The sequence below is a fragment of the Myotis yumanensis genome, unplaced genomic scaffold (assembly GCF_028538775.1).
Source record: "Myotis yumanensis isolate MYYU_CA2020_CCGP unplaced genomic scaffold, mMyoYum1.0.hap1 SCAF_14, whole genome shotgun sequence".
NCBI classification, from domain to species: domain Eukaryota; kingdom Metazoa; phylum Chordata; class Mammalia; order Chiroptera; family Vespertilionidae; genus Myotis; species Myotis yumanensis.
Window position 1 is genome coordinate 37,109,190 of NW_027223765.1, and position 22,724 is coordinate 37,131,913.

Here is a 22,724-nt window from a genome sequence, read left to right on the forward strand (position 1 = left end):
GTGACGGAGCTCGTAACTCAAATTGCTCGTATGTCAAATCAAAAATGAACGAGTGAGACACGTGATGCTGGGCTGATGTTGTGGCATTCACTGTGACGTTCGCTGTGCCAACTAGCGGTGGGGTATCTGAAGCTGGCTCGTAACCGGAATTTTAGCTCGCAACTCAAAGCAAAAAATCGGCTGAGAGATGGCTCATATCTCGAAAAACTTGTTAGTCGGGACACTCGTAAGTCAAGGCCCTACTGTATAGGAACTGGAACGCTGTAGTACTCCCTGAAGATTCGTGGAATGAATGAATGAATGAGTAGATGAGTGAATATTCCATTGATGTTTCTGGGAAGGGACTGAGAAGCAGGTTTTACTTGAGAAGCACCTTCTAGGACAGGCAGGATTTCAGCAGAAGGAACTGGTCTTCACATAACCAGCTCAGAGCTAGCAGAAGCATGGTGCGGGGAGCTTGATCAAAGGGAGTTTCTGGATGTCATAAGACCAGAAAGACCAGCCAAGTTTTGGAACGATTCAAACGTCAGGGTGAGCACGTAGTTCTTAACTTGAGAGGCGCTGGGGAGCCAGGAGAGTGGGCAGGGAGGACGGCACTCACAGCTTCTCTCTGAGGAGACAGACGTGAAAAAGCAGGAAACAGTGGCTGCAGAGGAGGTGGAAGCAAAAACCAACTTAGGAGGGTATTGACGTAGCTTTGGCCAAACTTGCAAAGCACATGAAGGAGGGACTGCAGATAAGAGATGGCGAGAGCGAAATCTGAGTGATAACATTCAAGAGACTTGGCAACAGATGGGAAGTTTAAGAAAGAAGGAAGGTCTGGAGACAGGACTGGGAGTTCTAGGACTCATGCCCTTTTTGTGCCTTGTATCTGCAGTAGAAAGAGATGTCTTTTCTTAGAAATGGTGGAAAAGAAATTAACTTGGAAGCTGCACATGCTCAGAGAGGCCAGAGAAAGAGAGAAAATCGCACTCCAGCACCTAGTGTATCTGGTCATTCAATGTTCAGTTGGCAAGGTCTGTCCACACAAGTCACCGTGTCCCATGGCCGTGTTTGGCGGCTCCCCAACACTCTACCTGGTCTACACCCAGGGCCCCCCATTACCTGCTGGGCTCTGAGTGCAGGGAGTCGGGTCCCTTCTCTTTGAGCAGCTCATCATTCCCAGGAGGCTGCTTGTTGCGACACACATTTCCATCCGGGATCTGGGGAAACGTGAAACGGGGCCTGGGGATCCTGCCCCAAGGACCTACATTCCGCAAAGAGCGGGATGAGACACACCGGCGAAGAGGCGCACGGGCACTTTCACTGCCTGTGCCAGCACCAGCATCCAGGGAACGGGCTAAACGGGTGCCACGAAACCACGGCCTCCGTGTCAATAATCAGATAAGGGCGTGTGTGGACTGCATACAATGTTTATTGCTGTTTATCATGCCAAAAAAGTTATTTAAAATTCAAATTCCATCGGAAAGGAGGCAACAAACGGTCGTTGGGATCCCAGCCTGCTCCCAGGCTCACCACAAAGCACGCGCACTCTACAGCTACGCGGTTCCATCACTCAGAACTGCATTCTGGGAAACTCCTCCCGGAGGTCCCTCGCAGGATGCCAGCTGAGTCTCTAGTTGGTAGCTGGGACACAACAGCCACAAAGACAAAGAAACTCCGTCCTAAGACTTCTCAGGTCATTTCTAGCTTTGAAACTATTGACCCTCAAGGATCCGCCACCACCCAACCTAGAATATACGTGCGTATATATTCCCACTGAAAACAATATCGCGGGTTTTGTTGCCAGCTGGCTGTCACGTCAGACCCTGAGGATGGCCTCCCCACACCTGGCTTTCCTTCTCCGTGGGCGCCTGTGGGTCCCGGCCGTGGACGGGCAGCCCCTCAGGAGCGCCGGGACTTGCTGCACGTCGGGCACAGAAGCTGACCCTGGGTGACAATGTACGCGCGGCCGCTCAGCTGCTGCTCGCAGCCCTCACAGACGAAGTGCTTCCGGTGCCAGGCCAGGTCTTCCACGCGCTGGTAGTCCTCCGAGAATATTATCTGGGGAGGAGAACAGAGGAAACGAACCTGGTAGAGACAGTGTGTTGAGGGCAGGTTGGAGGATGGTGGTTCAGCCTGTCCTTGACCTTGTTTTGACCTTGACATGCCTCCCTGGAGAACTCGGACACCAATCTGAGGCACTGAGTACAGTGTCTGGTGAAAGTCACGGTTGCATCGTAGGTTCTCGGTTGGAAAGAAAAGGCCTCCACCATCAGCAGGTTTTTCTTAGCCAGTCTCTGGGACACTCTTTGGGGCAATTGCAATCCCCAATTACGCTCTAAGACAGTGGTTCTCAACCTTCTGGCCCTTTAAATACAGTTCCTCATGTTATGACCCAACCATAAAATTATTTTCGTTGCTACTTCATAACTGTAATGTTGCTACTGTTATGAATCGTAATGTAAATATCTGATATGCAGGATGGTCTTAGGCGACCCCTGTGAAAGGGTCGTTCGACCGCCAAAGGGGTCGCGACCCACAGATTGAGAACCATTGTTCTAAGATAATATTAAATACCCCGGTGAGGACACCTAACGATGAAGGTAGTGAGTTTCCTGTCACCATAGGCATGATGACAGTAGTTATTATTAATATACCTTAGCGTTCCTCTAGCCTTAACCTATATTGGAGCGTCGAACCCCTCTCACAACATCTCTAGCTACTGTATTATATGATATGAATGTTGTATTGTTATATCACATTATACTCCTTTATCCTAAGACTAACAGCAGCCCCTATTTATTAGTTACTCGGCCAGGCCCATGCCAAGCATTTTCACTCAGTATCTCATGTACTTTCATAGCAACATGGCATGGGCACTGTGGTCCTGCCCATTTTATAAGGGAGAAATCTGAGGCCCAGGAGCTGGGCAACCACACAAGTACTAGATGCAGAGCCAGGGCCTTTGCCTCCCCTTAACAGCCCCTGGCATGTCCTTCGGAGCACCTACTAAGGGCCAAGGCCAAGGTGGACAGGCACTCTGCGTCTGACCCATCCCAGCAACCCTAGGGGTGCAAAGTAATACTGGCCCCATTTTCCAGATGCGAAACAGGCAGAGAGCATGGAGTGCGGCCTGAGCCTCAGTTTTGCTCTCTGTGGGTCACATCTCCAGTGAAGCCACCCGCTCCTTGGCCTCTGGGTCCTCCCCCGCGATTGCAGGGGTGCCCCACGCCGCGCAGCCGCACTGGCTCTCACCTCATCGCAGCCGGAGCAGCGGGGCCGCACGCTCTCGCAGTAGTGGCGGCCGCACCAGGGCGCACCGTCCTTCCAGAAGTAGATGAGGTCCACCAGCGGCTCGGAGCACTTGGTGCACACGAAGCAGGCGGGATGCCACTGCTTGCCGTAGCCGGCCCTGTCCGAGTAGACCACGGGGCTGTCGGCGGGTGCCACTCCCTTGCAGAGCTCACAGACCTGGAGGAGTGGGGGGGACCCCGAAGATACAAGGTAGTCAGGAGAGCAAAGGGACACAGGGTCCAGCTTCAACTCCAGTCTCTTTCCTTCTTGGGTGACCTCAGGCAAGTTACTGTCGTTCCTCAGTTTTCTCATCTGCAAAGTGGGTTCATATTGCCCACTTAGGAGGCTGGTGTGAGGACCAAATAGAATACTTATTTAGCACAGTGACTCTCAACCTTTTTGTTCTCAGGATGCTTTATACTCTTAAGAAGAGTATAAAACTTTTGTTCATAGAGTGATAGCTATTGATATTTACCATAAGAGAAATTAAAACTGAGAAAACATTAAATAATTATATATTAATCCATTAGACGATAAGCCAGAATGTTAACATAAATATTTGTAATTAAAAATAATTCTGTTTTTCAAAACAGAAAGTGTAGTGAGAAGAGGGGCCTTGCTTTACAGTTTTGCAGATCCCTTTAATGACTCGCTCAACAAGCGCCTCTGGGTTCTGAACACCGCCTCCCCTTTCCATGTTTTGCATGATGCTGTTTTCTCTGAACTCCATGAAGAAAATCTGGCCGCACACTGATATGGAGCTGCAAAAGGGAGGGGTATTTTAATCGCCTTCCGAGCAAACTGTGTATAGTTTTCTTTGATTCTACATTAAAATTCAAGTGGTAGTTTCCCAAAAGTCAGTTACTATGGAATTTGAAAGCATATCAGCCAGCCTTTCATCCTGTTACATGAAGACCCACTGGCCCACGTACTTGGAAGGGATATTTGCCCATGGATGATTATTTTGCAATACACTTTAAATTTTAGGGCGGTTTTAGATTTAAAGAAAAGTTGTGACACATATTAATAGCTTACATTCATTTGGCATATTTGCCATGACTAATGAATAATATAGATGTGATTATTAACTGAAGTCCAAGCTTTAAATCTCTATTGTCTAAGCTACCTGGTCTGTGGCATTCTTAGCTTTCACCTAATGTCCTTTTCCTGTCCCAGGACCCCCGTCCGGGACACCACATTGTATGTAGTCGTCCTGTCTCCTTCGGCCCCTCTTGGCTGTGCCAGTTCCTCATACTGTCCTTGTTTGTGATGACTGACAGTTCGGAGGAGCACCGCGCAGTAGGGATTTGTCTGATGTTATCATTAAATTGGGAGGAAAACCACAGAGGTAAATTGCCAGCCTCATCACATCCTACCCAGAGTACACACTCAATCCATACAATCCTGTGAGTCACTTGGGAGTTAAATCCTGCTCCTCAGAACTCTGATGATGATGATGACAACGGTGGTGGTGGTGGCGGCTGGCATTTCCTTAGGCAGGTCTGGGTCCAGCACGGTGCTCAGGATCTCGCATTATCACTAATACCTCTCACAGAAACCCCAGGGAATTGTTTCCCCTGCTGGAGCCCTCTTCCTTTTAGGGAATTCATTATTTCCCCCCAAGATATGGCAAAACTGAGGTTCAGAGAGATTGAGCGACTGCTCAGTAACGTACAGCTGACAGGAGACGGAGCTGGGGTTGGAACACTTGTCTCAAGCTAAGGTTTGTTCTGCTACAGGTTGATCAGGCGTTGCTGTGGCCAACAACTGTGGCTGTGGCCAAACCTGACCGTGGCCTGTTCTTGTAGGACCCACCAGAGAAGAATGGGTTTTATGTTTGAACTCCAATTCAGTGAAATGTTTTCTCAAAAAAAAAAAATAATTCAATTCTTCTCATGAGCAGATCTGTGTTATGCACTAAATTGTGTCTCCACCACATTTCCATGTTGAATTCACATGTTGAAGCCCTAACCCCAAGGTGACTGTATTTGGAGACAGGACCTTTAAGGACAGGGGTCCTCAAACTTTTTAAACAGGGGGCCAGTTCACCGTCCCTCAGACCGTTGGAGGGCCGGACTATAGTTTAAAAAAAAACTATGAACAAATTCCTATGCACACTGCACATATCTTATTTTGAAGTAAAAAAACAAATGTTTTCGGCGGGCCGCATGTGGCCCGCGGACCATAGTTTGAGGACCCCTGTTTAAGGAGGTACCTAAGGTTGAATTAGATCATAAAGGGGGGACCCTAGTCAGGACTGGCGTCCTTGTAAGAGGAGAGACCAGAGATAAGCAACTTCTCTCTCTCTCTTCCTGCATGTCACAGAGGAAAGGCCACGAGAGGACACATAGGAGGCGGCCATCCGAAATCCAGGAAGAGGCCTCACCAGAAACCAGCCCTGCCGGCACCTGGACCTTGGACTGCCAGCCGCCAGACGGTGAGGAAATGCATGCCTGTTGTTTAAGCCCCCTGCTCTGTGCTATTCCCAGTTCCCCATAATGACACCCTGCACTGACTAGTACAGCCTGTATTACAAAAACCTGTGCTTAATGATAATGTTATACAGTTGACCCTCAAACATGGGGGTTGAGGGCACTGACACTCCATACAGTGGAAAAGCGGCATAGAACTTAAAATGGCCCTCTGCACGTTTGGATTCCCAACCGTGGATTGAAAATACAGTCGGCCCTGGAGTGACATGGGTTTGAACTGCAAGGGACCCAAACAGTTGAAACCTGTGTTGTTGAAGGATCAACTGTATTTTGAATGACACATATTTAAAATATGGTGGAAATTTCTTTTCTCTCTTGTTACATAAAGTACCCACATGACTTTGCCGATTTGGATCTTGGCCCACAACCCCTGAAATATTTGCAACTTGGCCTTCTCCACAAAACACGTGCTGACCTGGCTTCGGAGGAGAACCCTGTGTCACTAAGCAGCAGTTACATGTCAGTTCCCATGGAAGCAGTTATTGCTTTGCCACATGGAGAGGAGTAGGCATGTGTGAAGAGCCTACTCACTCAGTGTTCTTAATTTCAACACTTGAATCACATACCTACCATCCTCCTGTGCCTGAAGAGGAAATAAAAATTAACACGGTGGAAGGTGGGGAAAGGGAACCAAATGACAGTGTCCACGTGCCGTCCCTGAGCACAGTGGCTGTTGGATGAACATCCAGAGAAGGAATGTTAACTGATCCGACGCCTGCCGATGGTGCTGAGAACGGGCTGGGTTTGTGGTTTCAGTTCTGCCCACAAGAATGAGTGGTGTGGGAGCCCCGTGTCGCCGCACGCGACCCAGTCCCAGCTCCCAGCTCGCCAGGAGCCCATCAGACGTCTGAACCAAAAGTGAGTGATGAGTCAGCATTCGTTTATTCTCACCATCTCTTCAGCGTAGCTGGGAAGTGTCAACTATTTGGCAAGGGCTGCTGAGTACCAAGCAAGTTGTCTGTCTGTCTGTCTGGCTCTCTAAATTTCACGGAACGAAGTTTCCAGTCCTTTCCTCCCACAGAGGGACTTACTGTGGGCCCAAGACACCGGGTTGGGTATCACCACGATGCATCAGTGGGGAGGGAGAGGGACACAAATGAGCCTGGCTGGCCTCAGGGCATCAGCAGGGACCCATGGCCCAGAGAAGGAAATGGGTGATACGCAGTCAGAAGAGCAGTTTGGGGGTGATCGTGGGTGGCTCTGAACCCATGTCATGGGTTGGGATTCACTCTGGAGGTAATGGGGAGCCATTGCTGGTTCTTGAGGCGAGGAATGCCGTGCTGGTTTGCACTGTAGAGAGTGAGTTCTGGTGGCAGCGTGGAGGAGGAGGGATTCATGCTCTTGAGCTTGGTCCCAGCTCCTCCGCTGTCTGAAAGGCCTTTGTCAAGGGCCCCTGTGAGGCGGCCACTTCCCTTGCTGTTTCCCGGCACCCCTGGCTCCTGGCCGCCTTGCTGACAGAAGCCAGCCCTTCTCAGTAAACAGTGCCGCTGCCATTTTATGGAAGTAAGACGTCTGGGTAATGAGCCCTGTCAGCACGTGTCGGGAACCAATTTACTCCTTCTTGCTTCTGAGCTGTTTTCTGTGCCTCTTTCCCTGTCGTCGCAAAGAATGTTGGGGCCGACTGTCCTGACTGTCACCTTGCTGGTCCCCCAGCCACCAGGGGCAGGCTGGCCTCCAAGGGTCAGAATGACTCGCCTGCAGGGGTCCTGCAATCCCGGCCCCAGCTGTCTTTGGACAGACTTCTACTTCCATCATCTTTGGTGCCGTGGTTTACAATCTTTAAAGTGCGGGAGGTGGCCGAGAGGTGTGACCTTGGGCAAGTTACCCAGCTTCGCTGTGCCTTAGTTTCCCCACCTGTCAAATGAGGATGCTACTAATGATACTAACAACGCCACAGGGTTGTTGCCCGATGAAATGAGATAACACAGTTAGTGGGCTTGGTGGGAGTTCAACAGTCATTAGCTAAAACCTCCTGTGACTCCCTGCCCCAGCCCCCCTCACAGATGAGGAAGCCGAGCCTCGGAGGAGTTAACACTTTCCCACGGTGACAGAGACAGGCTGAAGGCGGGGTCTGCGCTGGGTTAGGAGGCCCAGGATTCCTTCCGAGTTGTGTGCGTTTCACTGTCTGGGACAACCCCAGACTCAGCTACAACCAGTGCCTGGCTTGGTGGGCCTGCTCTGATCTCGCTCCAACCCGACCGTCTCTTAGATAGTGACTCTCAGGCTGGGCCTGCCCAGCCTCCCCCAGAGGGCTTGTCCACACAGACCGCAGGGCCCCCTCCCAGAGGGTCTGACTCAGTCGGTTTGGGATGGGGCATAGGAATTTCCCCCTTCCCAGGGGATGCTGATGGGGTCGGGAGAACCACTGTCATAGAGTGTTTCAGAACGATCTTATAAATAAACCCAGCAAAAACGGTATCACCAACTTGATTCGGGTTCAGCAAAATCCGATTAGAATTCCTGGCATGCTTCAATTCTAGGCTATTTTTAAGAAAGCTCGATGTGGCCACTCTTAGGTTACTTTGCCTGTGAAGGAGGTAGTGTGGTCAAGTAGGAGTCCTCTGGGACTGTGTTGGAAAGCTTAGAGAAGAGCACTTGTCATTAGCATATCAGTTGGTTCTTACTCGTACTCCCGGCTATCTAAAATCAGAGTTTGTGCCCTGGCCATGGTGGCTGAGTGGGTTGGGCACCATCCTATGCACCAAAAGGTTGCCAGTTTGATTCCTGGTCAGGGCACATGCCCGGGTTTCGGGCTTGATCCTCAGTAGTGGGGAGATGCAGGAGGTAGCCAACCGATGTTCCAGTCTCACATTGATGTTTCTCTCTTTCTCTCTCTCTCTCTCTCTCTCTCTCTCTCTCTCCCTCTCCCCCCCCTCCATTCCTCTCTCTCTCTCTAAAAAAATAAAATAAAAATCAGAGCTTGCTTATGAGACCCTTTCCAGTGTTTGCCATACACTCAGTTTGCAGACTGTTCCCCTGGGGGGAGGACGTGTGGCACAAACCTGTCACAGGCAGAACAAACATGACATTTTCCCTGTGCCATGAAGGTCTGTCCTGTCCCCGCTCTGGTGACCAGCCTCTTAATGAAGAGGGTGTAACTGAAAGTTTGAAAGTCCTGTACTTTGGGCCTTTGTAACCTGTAAAATCACCTGCTGTGAGAAAGCTGAGGCGCATTTTAGATTCACCTCAGCCACTAAGACCCCTGCAGGGTTGGGGTCCCTTGGTGTGTGAAAATGATGTTGCAAATTCTCGGGCCCTCCTCCAACCAGTTGGGTGCCTGACCCCCTTCCTGTGAATGTGGTCCTGCCTTAATGGCTGGCTTCTGTCCAATGGAAGGGATCTCTTAGATGCCCGAGGAAGGTCAGAAAAGGCAACACAGCCTCCATGGGCTGTCACTGCACATACCCTGGCCCAGCGCAGGCAGGAGAGGTCCTGAGGCCTCCAGGCTGGGGCGACCCAGTGGAGAAGACACACAGCAGCGGACGGCTGGCCCAGCCCCAGCTGCTCGCGTCTTCCCAGCACCAAGGCCAGACGTGTGAGTCAGAGGAGTCCAGCCCCAGCCTGCAGCTGCTCTGGCTGATGCCGCGGGGACAGGACAGCGATAAGCTCTCCCCACCGAGCCCTGCCCTCATTGCCAACAGAGGTTATTGTTTTAAGCCTCTACACCAGGGTGGGGAACGTCATCTGGTCTGGCCCTGCCCAGGCCGTAGGGATGAGTTCATTAAATGTTTGACCAAATATAGCGGCTAATTTTTAAGTTGATCATTTTGTATGGCCCTCGGATGATGCTGTAAATACCCAATGGCCCTCGGCAGAGGTTCCCCACCCCTGCTCTGCATCCTGGGGAGGTTTGATGGGTAGCCTTAGGTAACGGGACCATCAGGTGTGGGCACACGGGATTTTGAAGACTTCTGTCATGGACGTAGTCAAGACACAGAGTTTTAGGCAACAGCAGAATAAGGCCAGTGGCCAAGAGTTTCGGCCAAAGAACTGTCTCTAAGGACTGAGCCTCGCTGGCCTTCAGAGAGGGATCGGCAGATACGGAGAACCCTCTAAACCGGCGGTAATCTCTCCGTCAGGGTTGCCAGAGTCCTGTCCCATCCCGCTGTCTCCTCTGGATGGCTCTTATCCAAAGGCCTACCCAGCCTGAACCCGGAGTGCCTTGTGAAAGTCGCACCAGCACAATACAGTAAATATTAGCACAAGGCCGTGCACTCGGCCTGGGTCCTTTCCAATACAAATGCTCCCCAATTCACTTATAAACAGCATCTCCTCATTTCCTCTTATGGTGATTGTTCACCATCGTTGCTTTGCAGCCTTACGTATCCCAGTCAGTGTTTATTTCCCTCTCCTCTCCTCTCCTCTCCTCTCCTCTCCTCTCCTCTCCTCTCCTCTCCTCTCCTCTCCTCTCCTCTCCTCCCTTCTCTTTCCTGGCTCCTGGTCATTTCTGGCTTCCTTACCCTATTGCATTCTGTTCCCCATAACTATCACCCTCTTGAGGCTCTTGCCTGGGCAGGACAGGCCGGCTGGGTGCCATGCTTAGGACCATGGCCTCTGGACTGAGGCCTCTACCACAGCTTCGTCACTGCTCAGCCTCAGACAAGTCACCCACCTCATGGAGCCTCGCTTTCCTCCTCTGAAGCAGGTGGCAGGCCCTGCTCGTGGGAAATGCTTTACATGTGAGGTCACTGTGGTTGGCCACCCCTTGGCCTCCCACGTCCTTGGGGCCGGTGGTTGAATATGGGGCACATTCCACATGTGCACACACCCCCTGGAGACAAAAGGTCCCCAGGAAAGCAGTTTCTATCCCAGAAGCCCTCCTGTGTGTTGATGGAGGCACTTCTAACTGAGTCTCCCAGGCTGGTGTCTGGTGGAGGGAAAGAGGGAACCAGGAAGGCTCATAACACTTCTCTTACAAGGAGACCATCGGCCGGGGCGTTCTCGAATCCAGCTTTGCTTATTAGTGGGTGGGCAACGACGGACCTTCTGCCAAAGGGGCTGCCCAGGAGGGAGAAGCCTTCCACGAGGTCATTGCTGGGCAGCCGGAGTGCCTGGTCTTTGGAGTTTGTGTTGGGCGTGGGATGAGGCAGGCCCGAGTTCCCGTCTGATTTAACCACTCCCCAGCGAGGCCACTAGACAGTTTCCTAACTATGTTTTCTCGTGTTTCTTTTGGTCTGTGATCCAGAGCAGGAAATGCATGGTATGGCCCGAGGTAGTACACACATGTGCACATCACACCCTGGGACGAAAGGTTCCCAGAAAAATAGTTACCACCCCAGAAGCACTTCTGTGTTTTATTTTTCTCAAAATAATTAAAAAAAAAAATTCTGGTTATAATTTTACGAAATTGATTTACTATCCACTGATAGGTTGTGACCTGGAGTTTGAAAACACTGTTTAACTTGGCTAAGAACTTCTCTTAATATCTTAGTCTTCAAAAAGGAGGGGATCATATACCTTGTAGGATAATTCTTAGGATTAAATAAAATAACTACGTACATCCTGGCTCAGTGCCTGGCACAACCTAGGTGGTTGATGACATTATCAACATCATCATCATCATTTTCATCATCATCATCCCCATCTTCCATTAACCTATAATCGCCAAATAAAATCAGATAAAGCCAAAGTAATTCATAAAAAAATTATTTTTTTTATGCTTCTTCTAGTTCTGGGGTCAGCAAACTCCCTCCATGGGCCAAATCTAGCCCACTGCCTGTGTCTGCAAATAAAGTTTTATTGGAACACAACCATCCTCATCGGTTTTGACCCTGTCTGTGGCTGCATTAGTGCTACAAAGACAGGCGAGTAGCTGTGCCTGAAACCGTGTGACTGCAGAGTCTAAAATATTCACTCTCTTCCTTTAACAGAAAAAGTTTGCCAATCCCTCTTTCAGTCAATGGAATCTTATGCGGTCCACTTCAGAAGAGAAATGCCTGTGAGGCCTCTGTGCAACATGGAAAAGTATTTACAAGAATAAAAAGTGGGATCAAGGGAATTTTCTGTGAAAAAATAACTCCTTTACTGTTATTAAAATATTTCCACCACAGGGAAGAGGGAGGCAGATGTTGAGGAGCCTGGTAACCATGGTGATTTTTCGGGGCTGCTTCTCTGGGCCTGGGACCCTCCTGTCCTCCAGCTCAGATGGGCACAAGGTGGGGGGCGGACAGTGGTTTCATATTCCCAGAGAGGGGCTGGCAGGCAAGCCAGCGTGCCAAGCCCACGGGCCAAACATCTGCTCGGACAGAGATTTGGAAGTCCCTCGCCCACAAATATGTCCCTTGTTGGGGCTGGAGTCCGGCTGGGCTGCCAGCTGCTGAGTCTCCATCTGAGAGGCAGACCTCCGGGGAGGGCGGGGCGCACGCCAGTCCTTCCTCTGCATTCTTGTGGGAAGAGGAGGGTGGGGGCCAGGCTGCACTTTGGACCAAACTAACAAATCCTTACAACTTCCAGGAAGGTCTTCCCTTCTCCCAACCTACTCCCCTCCTCGGAGTCACTCTTTTTGGCAGGGCTTGGCCTGATAAAGGGGGATGTGGGCAAGGGCTGGGGGCAGAATAAGAAACACCGAAGGGTGGAGGTTGCAGTAAATGTTATGTTCTGGCTTCCTTTCCCCCTTCTTCAGTTACAAGTGTGGGGTGTAGGGAAGGGCGGAAATGCCTGGGCGAAAGGACCATGCCCAGGAAATCTGTAGATCCCATTTCTGAGAGAATATCCAGTAAGCTCCCTAAATGCAGGGAAACGGTTTGGGGGAGATGGTAACGATCAGAGCAGGAAGGTCACTGTCCGCAGGGTGCACAGACACCCATAGCCTCCTTTTAGGTGGGAGAGGTGGGGAGCAATGGGGGGCCTGGAAAGGGAGTCTGGGGCACACTATTCTGGTGTGACAGGGTCCCGGTTGCTGGAGTTGGCAGCTCCCTGGCCACAGAACCCTTTGAAGCCCCAAGACCCACGGTGGATGGGACTGGGGTGGGGCAGGCAAGTCCTTCCCTTGTTCTTGGCACCCAGGCAAGAGGTCCCCAAATTATCCACTGGGCTGGGCTGTGAGTTACTCCAAACACTGCTGTTTACCCCCGGAAACCGAAATACACCCCCCTTGCCTTGGTGTACCCACACTGCTGGGTCCCACCCAGGAGTTCTCACAATCCACTGGTCTGATGCAGTCCCAGCCACATCTCTCATCAGTAAGTTGGTTAAGCTCTCTGTGACTCAGGCTCCACATCTGTGAAATGGCTGTCACATCTCTAGCTGGTTGTTAGGGGGATTCAAAGAGAAGAATGGGCCTGCTGTGCAGTAAAGAGTTCCCACCCATCCACAAGCACGTAGTGGGCAAATGAGGGCAAGAGGGAGGCTGAACATTTTGGGGTTTTTAATTGGCCTCGCTGATTGAAAGGGCATGATTTGGACGGGACAAGGGGGTGAGTTCGTGTCTGGGATATTTCTGCCATGGTGTGTCCCCATGAAGAGGGATTTCTCAAGGCCTCACCTGTGGTGTCTGCCTCTCCTAACCTCAGTCTCATAGTAACACATTTAGCGCATTGCTCTGCGGTCCGCGGGGGCGGCCACAGCCCTTGGGTCATCTCAGATGTGCCACGGCTGATTTTAGGTCGCCCGAAGGCCTGGGGGTTGGAAGCTGGGGGTGCAGATTTGCGAACTCTGGGCAGCTCTGGCCGAAAGGATGGGTCGGGCTCAGTGGCACTGTCCCCACAGCCTGGCCGACCCTTGAGGCTGGTCCTCCGTTACCTGGCTTCACTCGGAGCTCAGCCCGAGGGTGGGAATCCCACACGGGCGAGCTGGGAAAGGCTTTGGCGGCGAGGCTCCTCTGGTCTGGATGAGCCTTTCCTCTGAGGACACTGGTGGAGGAGGCGGGCAGCTGACCTTGCTCACCAGAGCCTGAGCCCCGCCCAAGGTCCCTGAGGAAGGTCATGACTGTGACAGGCTGAGCTGTACCAGGTTGGAGCCAGCTGAGCTCCCAGGAGAACTGGCCCCCAGTGCCGGCGGGGGCGCAGCACAGAGCGAAGTGGGAGCTGGTTGGTGGCCCCTGATTGCTGAGTGTCGTGTGTCAAGGACACGGGGGTCAGGGTCTGGTGTAAACAGTGTGTTAAATGCTGTGCCTGTGTTTCCAAAACTCCCCATGGCAACTCAGAAAATGTGAGACTGATGTGTAGCCTTCTCCAAGTTGGGCGCCCTAAGCCACATAAATCTAGGAAATACCTGGTTATCATCTCCCGGACCCTCACCACAGACCCGCTGCTGATGCCATTTCTACTGAGCTGATACATAAGGTCATTGATAACACTCGTTAGCTGTGGTTTTCCAAGTGTGGCCCCCAGGCCAGTGTCGGCATCACGCCGAGGGCTCGTGACACAGGCAGATGCTCAGGCCCCGCCTGTACCTCCTCAGCAGGGAGCGCTGGTGGCACCCAGTCCTCCGAATATGAACAAGCCTTCTAGCGATTTTAGTTTGAGAACCACTGCTTTAGCCTAGAAAAGCGCTTCATTTTTATTCACTCTGAGGCCTCCCAAACTTACATGGCCACCTGACCCTTGCATTAGCTTTCTGAGGAATTGGCCTTTGGAAGCAGGAAGGATGGACTGGGGTCTGTCAGTTGGTTTGAACCCCATGGTCTTTCCTCGGGCCCCTGGGAGTGGGAGTTTCAGACACGGCAGAGCTCAGCACTCCCTCCCCTGCCTCACAGCAATGCCCACTAAATCATCGCTATTAGCAGCAGTAATAATGACCACTATTAGGATGATAAGTGGTAATATGTTACCAATACAGTTCTAGTATAATAGTTTCATGTGCTTCCCCTTTGACCTCCGTTTTCTCCATAAAACTCTGGATTTGGGATATCAGACCGAGTCCTACAATTTTCTCCTCACCCCCAGGTTAAACTGAATGCCCTGACCACTTTGAGTCAAGTTCATTGCCCTCATCAGGGGAGCAGAAATCAGACCTTGCACCTGATTCTTGCCTTGGGTACCTGCCCACACTGCCCTGTTATGAGAAACAAGGGCACAGCACCCAGGATGGCCAGCCTCCAGGTCTACCTAATGCGGCCACCCGCTGGGGTAAGGCGGAACCGCTCAGGGAGTGCAGCCATGTCCACACTAAACCTGGCGTTGCTGGGCACACACGGTCTATGGCCTGAGGGGCTATCTGGCTACCTTGACAGGATTTGCTCACTGGCTTCAAGGAGATAAAGAGGGAGTTAAAGAAGAGCAGCAGCCTCCTTTCTTCCCGGAACAGATGACAAGCAGGGTTTCATATCTCCAGAAAGACTTTCAGATCCATGTTTTTCTACCTAGCAGCTGGGGGGCCTCGGAAAAATTACCTCTCCTCTCTGAATCTCCCCACTCCTCTGTAAGTGGGGTTGGTGAAATTCACCCCACTAGGCCACTGTTCAGATTAAACAAAGACCCCGAAAGAGTGAGCATCGCATTTGGCTCAGACCAGGTGCTTATAAACGTGACCTTGAGATCTCCTCCTTCCCCCAGGCACCATGGCCATCCAGGTTGTCCCCATTTTTCCAGACTCAACTTAGTTTGAACTTCCATTCATTTATGAATTTGTTCACTCCTTCATGGGTCACATATTTACTGAGCACCTGCTATGCCTATCAAAGGCATGGCTGCAGCTACAAAGATGAACAAGACAAGACCTCAGCCTCTAGCGCTGGTGACAGACCTGCAGCCGCTGATCACATAATTGGTTATTGCATTAAGACTGGGGGTGGGGGAAGGAAGGACAACGCCCAGGCTAGTCACAAGTGGCTTCCTTTGGAGTCCCTACTTTATTTTCTCACTGTGGAATCTGCCATTTACTGTCTGGTCTTGCTTAAACGCTTCCTAAGTGTCAGAAGTGTTTCCGAAAGTTGACTGTGGGCAGGGACCTGGGATCCTAAGCCACCTTTGCCCCACTTCCACCCTGAACAAAACGTGGGGCTGAGGCAAAGAGAAAATACATTCTTAGATCAACATCTGTCTCTCGGGAATGGCAACTGGGAAATGTCACAAAGACTTAAAGAAGTCGCCTTCCAACTTGGAATTACACAGGATTAATCCTAAGGACAAATAGCTATTTGAGGGTGGAAAGAAGGCAGCGTCGGGGAGGAGATTTGTTTATAAAACAGGATCTAATTTTAAAGTCCCTGGGACGTGTCGTCCTCCTGAGAAATGGGTCTTTTCAGCATCACCCCCAAATGTGTGGTAGAGAAAGTAAGTTTTGTTCTTTTGTCTTAATTCTCAGATAAACACAGTTTATTAGATGGTAATCCTAGATGGACGCGCCAACAGCACGGGGGTGGGAGAGGCAGGCCTCGGTTTGAGATAACGAGTCTGCGTCAATGCAGCAGCGAGGACAGGGCCATTTGGGCTGGCATTGCCCTGGGTGTCTGGCTCACACAGTGACTGTAGCCTGTTCCTAGCAAGCCAGGTGATTTGCTTGAGGACCACGTACTTCTATCTCCAAATGTCAAATAGAAGCCTGAGGCCACCTGACTGATGAGGGGTTTGGGGGAGGGGGATGATGCAAAAGGTGGAAGGGAGCTGGCAGCCACGAAACTCAGCAACAACAGCCTCACGCTGGTCCTTTCACTTCCTGGGGGGCAAACCCATCCCTGAGGCTTCCACCACCCAGACCCTGGCTTCCTCTGTGTGTTCCCAAACAGCCTCCAGAGGTTCCCCCCCTCCTCCCCGCCCCTCGTACATCACCCTCACTCTGGCTCTGAGAGCTTTCAGAAGCAGGGCTCCAATCCCACGATACCTCCCGGGGAGCCTGCCACTGCCCCCATGGCCCTTGGAGTGAAGCCGTAAGCCAGGGCTTTCTCCCATGTGGGGAGAGTATGCTGCTTGTTTGATTTTCTGAGCTCGGCAAACAGCACAGGCTGATCAGCACTTAGGGATGAAAGGATGGATGGATGGACGGACGGAGGGATGGATGGATGGATAGATGGACAGAGGGATGGATGGATGGATGGAGGGATGGATGAAGGGAGGGTAGATGGATGGATGGGTGGATGGGTGGATGGGTGGATGGATGGATGGGTGGGTGGATGGGTAGATGGATGGATGGGTGGGTGGATGGAGGGAGGGAGGGAGGGAAGGAGGGAGGGATGAATGGACAGAGGGATGGATGGATGGATGGATGGACGGAGGGATGGATGGGTGGATGGATGGATGGATGGATGGATGGACAGAGGAATGGATGGATGGATGGATGGATGGATGGATGGATGAATGTATGGATGAAGGGAGGGATGGGTGGGTAGATGGATGGATGGGGTGGATGGGTGGATGGATGGATGGATGGATGGATGGGTGGATGGAGGGATGGGTGGGTGGATGGAGGGATGGAGGGATGGAGGGATGGATGGATGGATGGACGGACGGACAGAGGGATGGATGGATGGATGGCCTGACTCTTCAGGAAGCGATCCCCACTGACCTGGCCAGCCTGGTGTCTGCCTCCCCCCAGCTCACCCTGCCTTTAATCTGACGGGATTTCCTTCCATCTTTTGCCTCCGCTCTGCTCTCTGGGCCTTTCACGGCACCTGCTCACCTCTTTGGGGCCTGGGCGGCTCCTAGCTCTGAGGCCAGTGGGGGTGGGCTCCTAACCCACACCCACCTTCACCGAAGCAAGCGTAGATGCCCTTTCCCTAAGCTGCCACAGTGTGGTTGTCCGTGACTGCCACTGGACAGAGAGACTCTGGAGGGCATGACCTTGTGTTATTGTCCACAGGACAGTGCCAGGCACAGAGTGAATGAGCACCAATCGCTGCTGGGGGCCTGACTTCATGAATGAGTGCAGGGATGAGGGAGGAGGCCTGCCCAGCGGCTGCAGCAGCCCGCGGCCTGGGAGAGACTTACGTATTCTTTGGTCGGGTCGCCAATGCTGCCGTTGGTGGTCGGGGCGGTGGGCTCCGTGCCCTCCGGCTTTTCCTGCTGCTTGCCCTCCTCCTTGGGCAAGCCGCCCTGCCCCGGGAGCGCCACCTCTCCCACGCCGAGGGCCTCGCTCTTATACTGCTTGACAAATTCTTCCATGAGTTTCAGCTCATTCTCCAAAAGTCCGCGGCAGCGAGAGGGGTCCTGGTCGTAGATGGGGAGCTGGTGCATGAGCTGGCGGCGGCGGTAATAGGCGCCCTCGGTGCCCGTCACCGGCTGCTTCTCCTTCGGGATGAGCTCCATGTACTGCAGGCCCTGGGCAGGGGGAGAAACCGACGTGACTCTCCAGCCCCAGCAGAGACCCGAGAACTGGGGAACCTCCTCCAGCTTCTTCAGGGTTTGGCCCAACCCAAGGATTCCTAGGGGAGGAGTGGTGACACCCAAGTGGTGGTCACAGGTCACTTCCTTGATGAGAATGGTGTGACGTAAGCAGGTGTTCATTTTAGATTTGCTGGCTTTGGGACATGGATTTTGTTTCCTTCAAAATGGAATGTTTTTACTTTACTAACCTCATGTTGATGCCTAATTTTAAAAAAGTCAATCTAGTTTAAAATTGCTTTTCTTGGAAAAATATAATTAAATCATTATGGATGTAAGGGTTTTCATGGTTTATTAATTTAAAAATCTGCAAAGGCACCTTCCAACAGTAGAATCAATAAGGTCTGAAGTCAGTAACATTTCCACATGGGTATGAATGGAAACCATTTGAATATTAATATGTTCAGAGATAACCACCAATTTGGCCTTTTTAGAAAAAAAATAAATGAACAGAAATCTTCTAGTTGGGTGAGTCCTGGGGATGGGAGAGAGGGGGACGTAGAGGTCAGAGCCACGCAGTACGAGAAACTGTGAAAGGCAAAGTGCTTATCCTTGACAACTGTTCTCCATTTCTGTGTCTGACCTTGGGCATGACCTTGACACACCACCAGGTTGCTTGATTCCCACTGCCCAGGTGGCTGCTGCCGAACTTACTGTTTTAGAACCTGCCTGCCTCATATCTCATCAATGGGGACTATGCGAATCAACTGCAATTCTTAATGAGCAGGGCTGACAGAGGGGCCTGTCTACCGTGTGGTGTATGAGCCAGCATGAACCATGGCCCAACGGTGCCGTCCTCTGGTTAGTAGGGGCCCAGCCCTGGGGGGTTTCACCAGCCAGCTCCTGGCGCCCACAGCCAGCCCTTTTAAGAGCTGCTCACATCAGTTTCCACTGACATCTCAGAGGCCCACTGGATGGCTTACCCAGACCTGCGCACCGGAGGCAGACCCGCCTTCGGAACCGGCCGCCACCTCCTGGAGCTGCTGTTGTTGGCGCCGCCTTCTGTGGCCCGGGACCTGCCCCTGCCCAGCCCCTCAAGCTGTCGAAGGCCAGTTAACTACCCTGAGTTTCTTTACATGTAAAATAATTCCTACCTCACAGGGTGGCTGAGCTCACAAATGCTGAAGTGTTCTTTTAAGGTAGACCTCTCAAAAATACAGCTTTAAAGAGCAATCTGTGCCTCTGTCCTCTTCACCTAAAGGGGACCACCCCTCTTCTGCGTAGATTGGAGCTGTGCTGCTCAGACTCTGTGGTGAGGGGCAGGTGTGGGCTGGCTCTCCCACCGACCGCAGAGAGCGCTGTGGGCCCCTGCGCGCGATGAGAAGGCGCGCCTGGCACGTGAGACTTTCACAGGAGTCTGACCACAGGGATCACACCCTTGGATGTCAATCGCTACAAAACTTTCCCCACATTTATTCTCAGCGGCTGCACTTCTCACTGTGAACTAGCTGCGAGGGTTCTGTGCAGTGGCACCGTCCACAGACCCATGTGGAGTGTCACTGCGCAGGGCGGCGACGCGGCACAAATACGTCCACTATGCGCCCTGCACGGTGCAAGGGGCCGACAGGACAGTGCACAGGACAGGATGCCCTCGTGGGCCCAGCTTCGCTCATGAGACTATTATGTTTGCTTCTAAAAGCTTCTAAAGAAACAATGGATAGCGAGCGAGAGGAGAGCCGGAGAGTGGGTGGCATCTTCCGCAGTTTGGAGAGTTAGAGACCTGACTGTCAGAAGGCCCCAGCCATGCAAGGACAGGGAAAGGACACGCCAAGGAAGGAAACAGCAAGTGCAAAATCCCTGAGGAGGATGAGAGTTTAGTGTGTTCCGAGCAGGAAGGAGGACAACCAGTGGGCTGTGATGTACTGAGTGATGGGTACAGCAGGGTATTGAGTGGCAGGGGTATAACAGGGCACTGAGTGGCAGGGGTATTAGCAGGGTACTGAGTGGCAGGGGTATAACAGGGTACTGAGTGGCAGGGGTATAACAGGGTACTGAGTGGCAGGGGTATAACAGGGCACTGAGTGGCAGGGGTATAACAGGGTACTGAGTGGCAGGGGTATAACAGGGTACTGAGTGGCAGGGGTATAACAGGGCACTGAGTGGCAGGGGTATAACAGGGTACTGAGTGGCAGGGGTATAACAGGGTACTGAGTGGCAGGGGTATAACAGGGTACTGAGTGGCAGGGGTATAGCAGGGTACTGAGTGGCAGGGGTATAACAGGAGCTGTGGGAGGAGCCTGTGGGGATGGAACCATGTGGGATTCCAAAGGCTCTCCTTTCCTCCCAGGTGAGATTTAACTAAATGTCAGGCTTGCATCTCTAAAACTCCTTTAGCTCACTAATGTGTAGAAATCACCTAGGCCAGTGGTCGGCAAACTGCGGCCCCTTGAGTGTGGCTCTTCCACAAAATACCACGTGCGCCCGCACACGTACAGTGCGATTGAAACTTCGTGGCCACACCCAAGGGGCCAAAGAGCCACATGTGGCTTGCGAGCCGAAGTTTGCTGACCACTGACCTAGGCTCTTGCTGTCCCAGGTGTGGCCTGGGGACCAGCAGCATTACATCGCCTGAGAGCTTGTCAGCAGTGCAGAATCTCAGGACCCAAGCGTCCCGGCTGATTTAGGCAAGCTCTCCAGGTGATTTATATGCTGAAATTTGCGTGGTCCACTCAGAACTGGACTGGTCCCGTGCGTCTTGGAGGTGGCTGCACATGGCGCTACCTGGGGCAGCATTCAACTGCTCACTTCTGGGGATTCTGACCTTGAGATCGGGAGCTTCTGGTTTAATGGTCTGGGGCGAGGCCCAGCATGGGGACTTTCATGAGCCCCCGGAGATTCCAGGGGCTGTCCAGGGAGGACCCAGAGATTCCTGGGGGTAGCCAGGTGACTTGTGCAAGTCACCCATTCTCTGTGGGTCTTATCCTTTCTACCCTCCTCAGGCCTTCTCCAACTATTTGCCCAAGCCTTCTCTGGGTGCCTCTGTCCCATAGCAGGGAAAAGCCGGTTTGGTTCTCCCTTCTAAGCCCAAGAGACTTCAGCTGCGAGGGAGAAGCAAGGGCCGTTTCTCTGCTCTCCTAAGGCTTTCAAATGGCACATCCCAGCCACGATGAGGGGAAATGAACATGGCTCAGATGCAGACAAGCACTTGGAGATGATAAGCCATCCTCTGTTGAGAAGTGAGGAGCCCACAGGGAAACCATGAGCAGCCAGGTACTAGAGCTGGAAGGGCCCTGGAGGTCATATGAACAACTGTACCCATTTTATGGATGAGGAAACCGAGGCTCAGACAGTCTTCACTTCAAGGTCACATTGCAAGGTAGGAACAGAAATGAAACCACAGCTATTTCTACTATTTCTGTAACCTTGCCCTCTTGAAATGTGGGAAGCTGTGGCATGGCTAACATTTACAAGGGCAAGAAAATAACCACTTGGTTGGAGGAAGCTGTCTTACCAGTTTCTGGTTGACTCCGGGGGGAGCCCACTCATAGGTGATGGTGTCAAAGGTGGGGTCTTTCCCAGTGGCAATGGGGTTGGTCATGATCATCCGGTTCCTCTTGTAAATCCGGATGCCGTCCCCGCCTTTCACGCGGGCCGTGAGGGTGGAATACTTGGAGTCCATCAGCAGGCGGCCAATTTTCCGGTCATCTTCCAGGTCGGAGCTCAGGCAGTGGTCCTCTTGGCTGCACTTGCAGGACTTGCATATTTTCCTGGGGGCGGGTAGAGATGGGGACAGGTGAGATCAACCTCCAGAAAAGAGAGGTGGTCTCCTGCTGGCAGCATCTACCCTTCTGAAAGCAAGTGCAAAGTTTAACTTGAGTAACTTGGAAAGGTTAGCAGCAGACACATGGTAACCTGAGGCCAATGGGCCCTTGGGGTGGCACTGCATTTGGGGGACCTGGCAATGTCTGGAGACACATTTGATTGTCACAGTAGGGTGCTCTGGCATCTATAGGGTAGCGGCTAGAGATGCTGTTAAATATCCCACAATCCCCAGCCCCCCTTTTGCAGCAAAGAGTCATCCAGTTCAAAGGTCAGTAGCACTGAGGTTGAGAAACCCTGGTGTAACCTGAGGGGCAGGAGGCCCCTTCACAGCCTTCAAAGAACTTCCAGGTGGGGTGGGAGGGGAGAGAGAATCGGGTGGACACTATCACGTAAGGTGGACTCAGTGGGGCCCTATGAGAGGTGCATGTGCTGTGGGGGTTCGCTGGATGGACCACAGGATGTTAGTGTGTGGCGCGTGGACAAGGGCTCAGTGGAGGTGAGCTGGGAAAACTGGGCTACAGAAGTTGGAGCCCGTTGTTTAGTGTGAGCTGCTTCCTGTCTTAGTGAACTGACGTGCAGTGCGACGTCAAGTGGGAGAGGTACGCAGCATCTGCGACGTTATTTGAGGAGAAACCTGCAGCCCAAGTTCCCATTCATAGGCTGCAATTTGAGAAAAGTCACAATGGACAACCTCAAGGATAAGTCTGGCACTTCAAGAGAGACTAGGACCCTAAAGGCGGTTTGGGGCAAAGATGAGGTCTTTTCGTTCTCATGAGAAGAGGTTGCGTGATTTGTGGAACTGGGGCATTTTATTCCTGATCAGTACCGTCCTCTCGCCTCTCCCTTTTACGAGGCATGGAGGAGACAGCTTCTCCAAGAAGATGGCCACAGCGCCGTGGGTCTGATGTGGGCAGCGACAGCAGGAAGTGGGAGGAGG

General features: G+C 52.1%; 1 protein-coding gene across 1 annotated transcript in view; it reads right to left on the minus strand.

Annotated features, from left to right (window-relative positions):
- Positions 1-1,398: 1,398 nt before the first annotated feature.
- Positions 1,399-22,724, minus strand: part of LMCD1 (LIM and cysteine rich domains 1) — a 58,829-nt gene continuing 37,503 nt past the window's right edge. The window contains exons 3-6 of the mRNA XM_070390692.1: positions 21,477-21,732; positions 17,633-17,962; positions 3,238-3,453; positions 1,399-2,043 (exon numbers count right to left, since the gene is read on the minus strand). Coding sequence (XP_070246793.1) covers positions 1,885-2,043; positions 3,238-3,453; positions 17,633-17,962; positions 21,477-21,732 — 961 coding nt within the window. The 3' untranslated portion in view covers positions 1,399-1,884. The remainder of the gene's footprint in view (positions 2,044-3,237; positions 3,454-17,632; positions 17,963-21,476; positions 21,733-22,724) is intronic.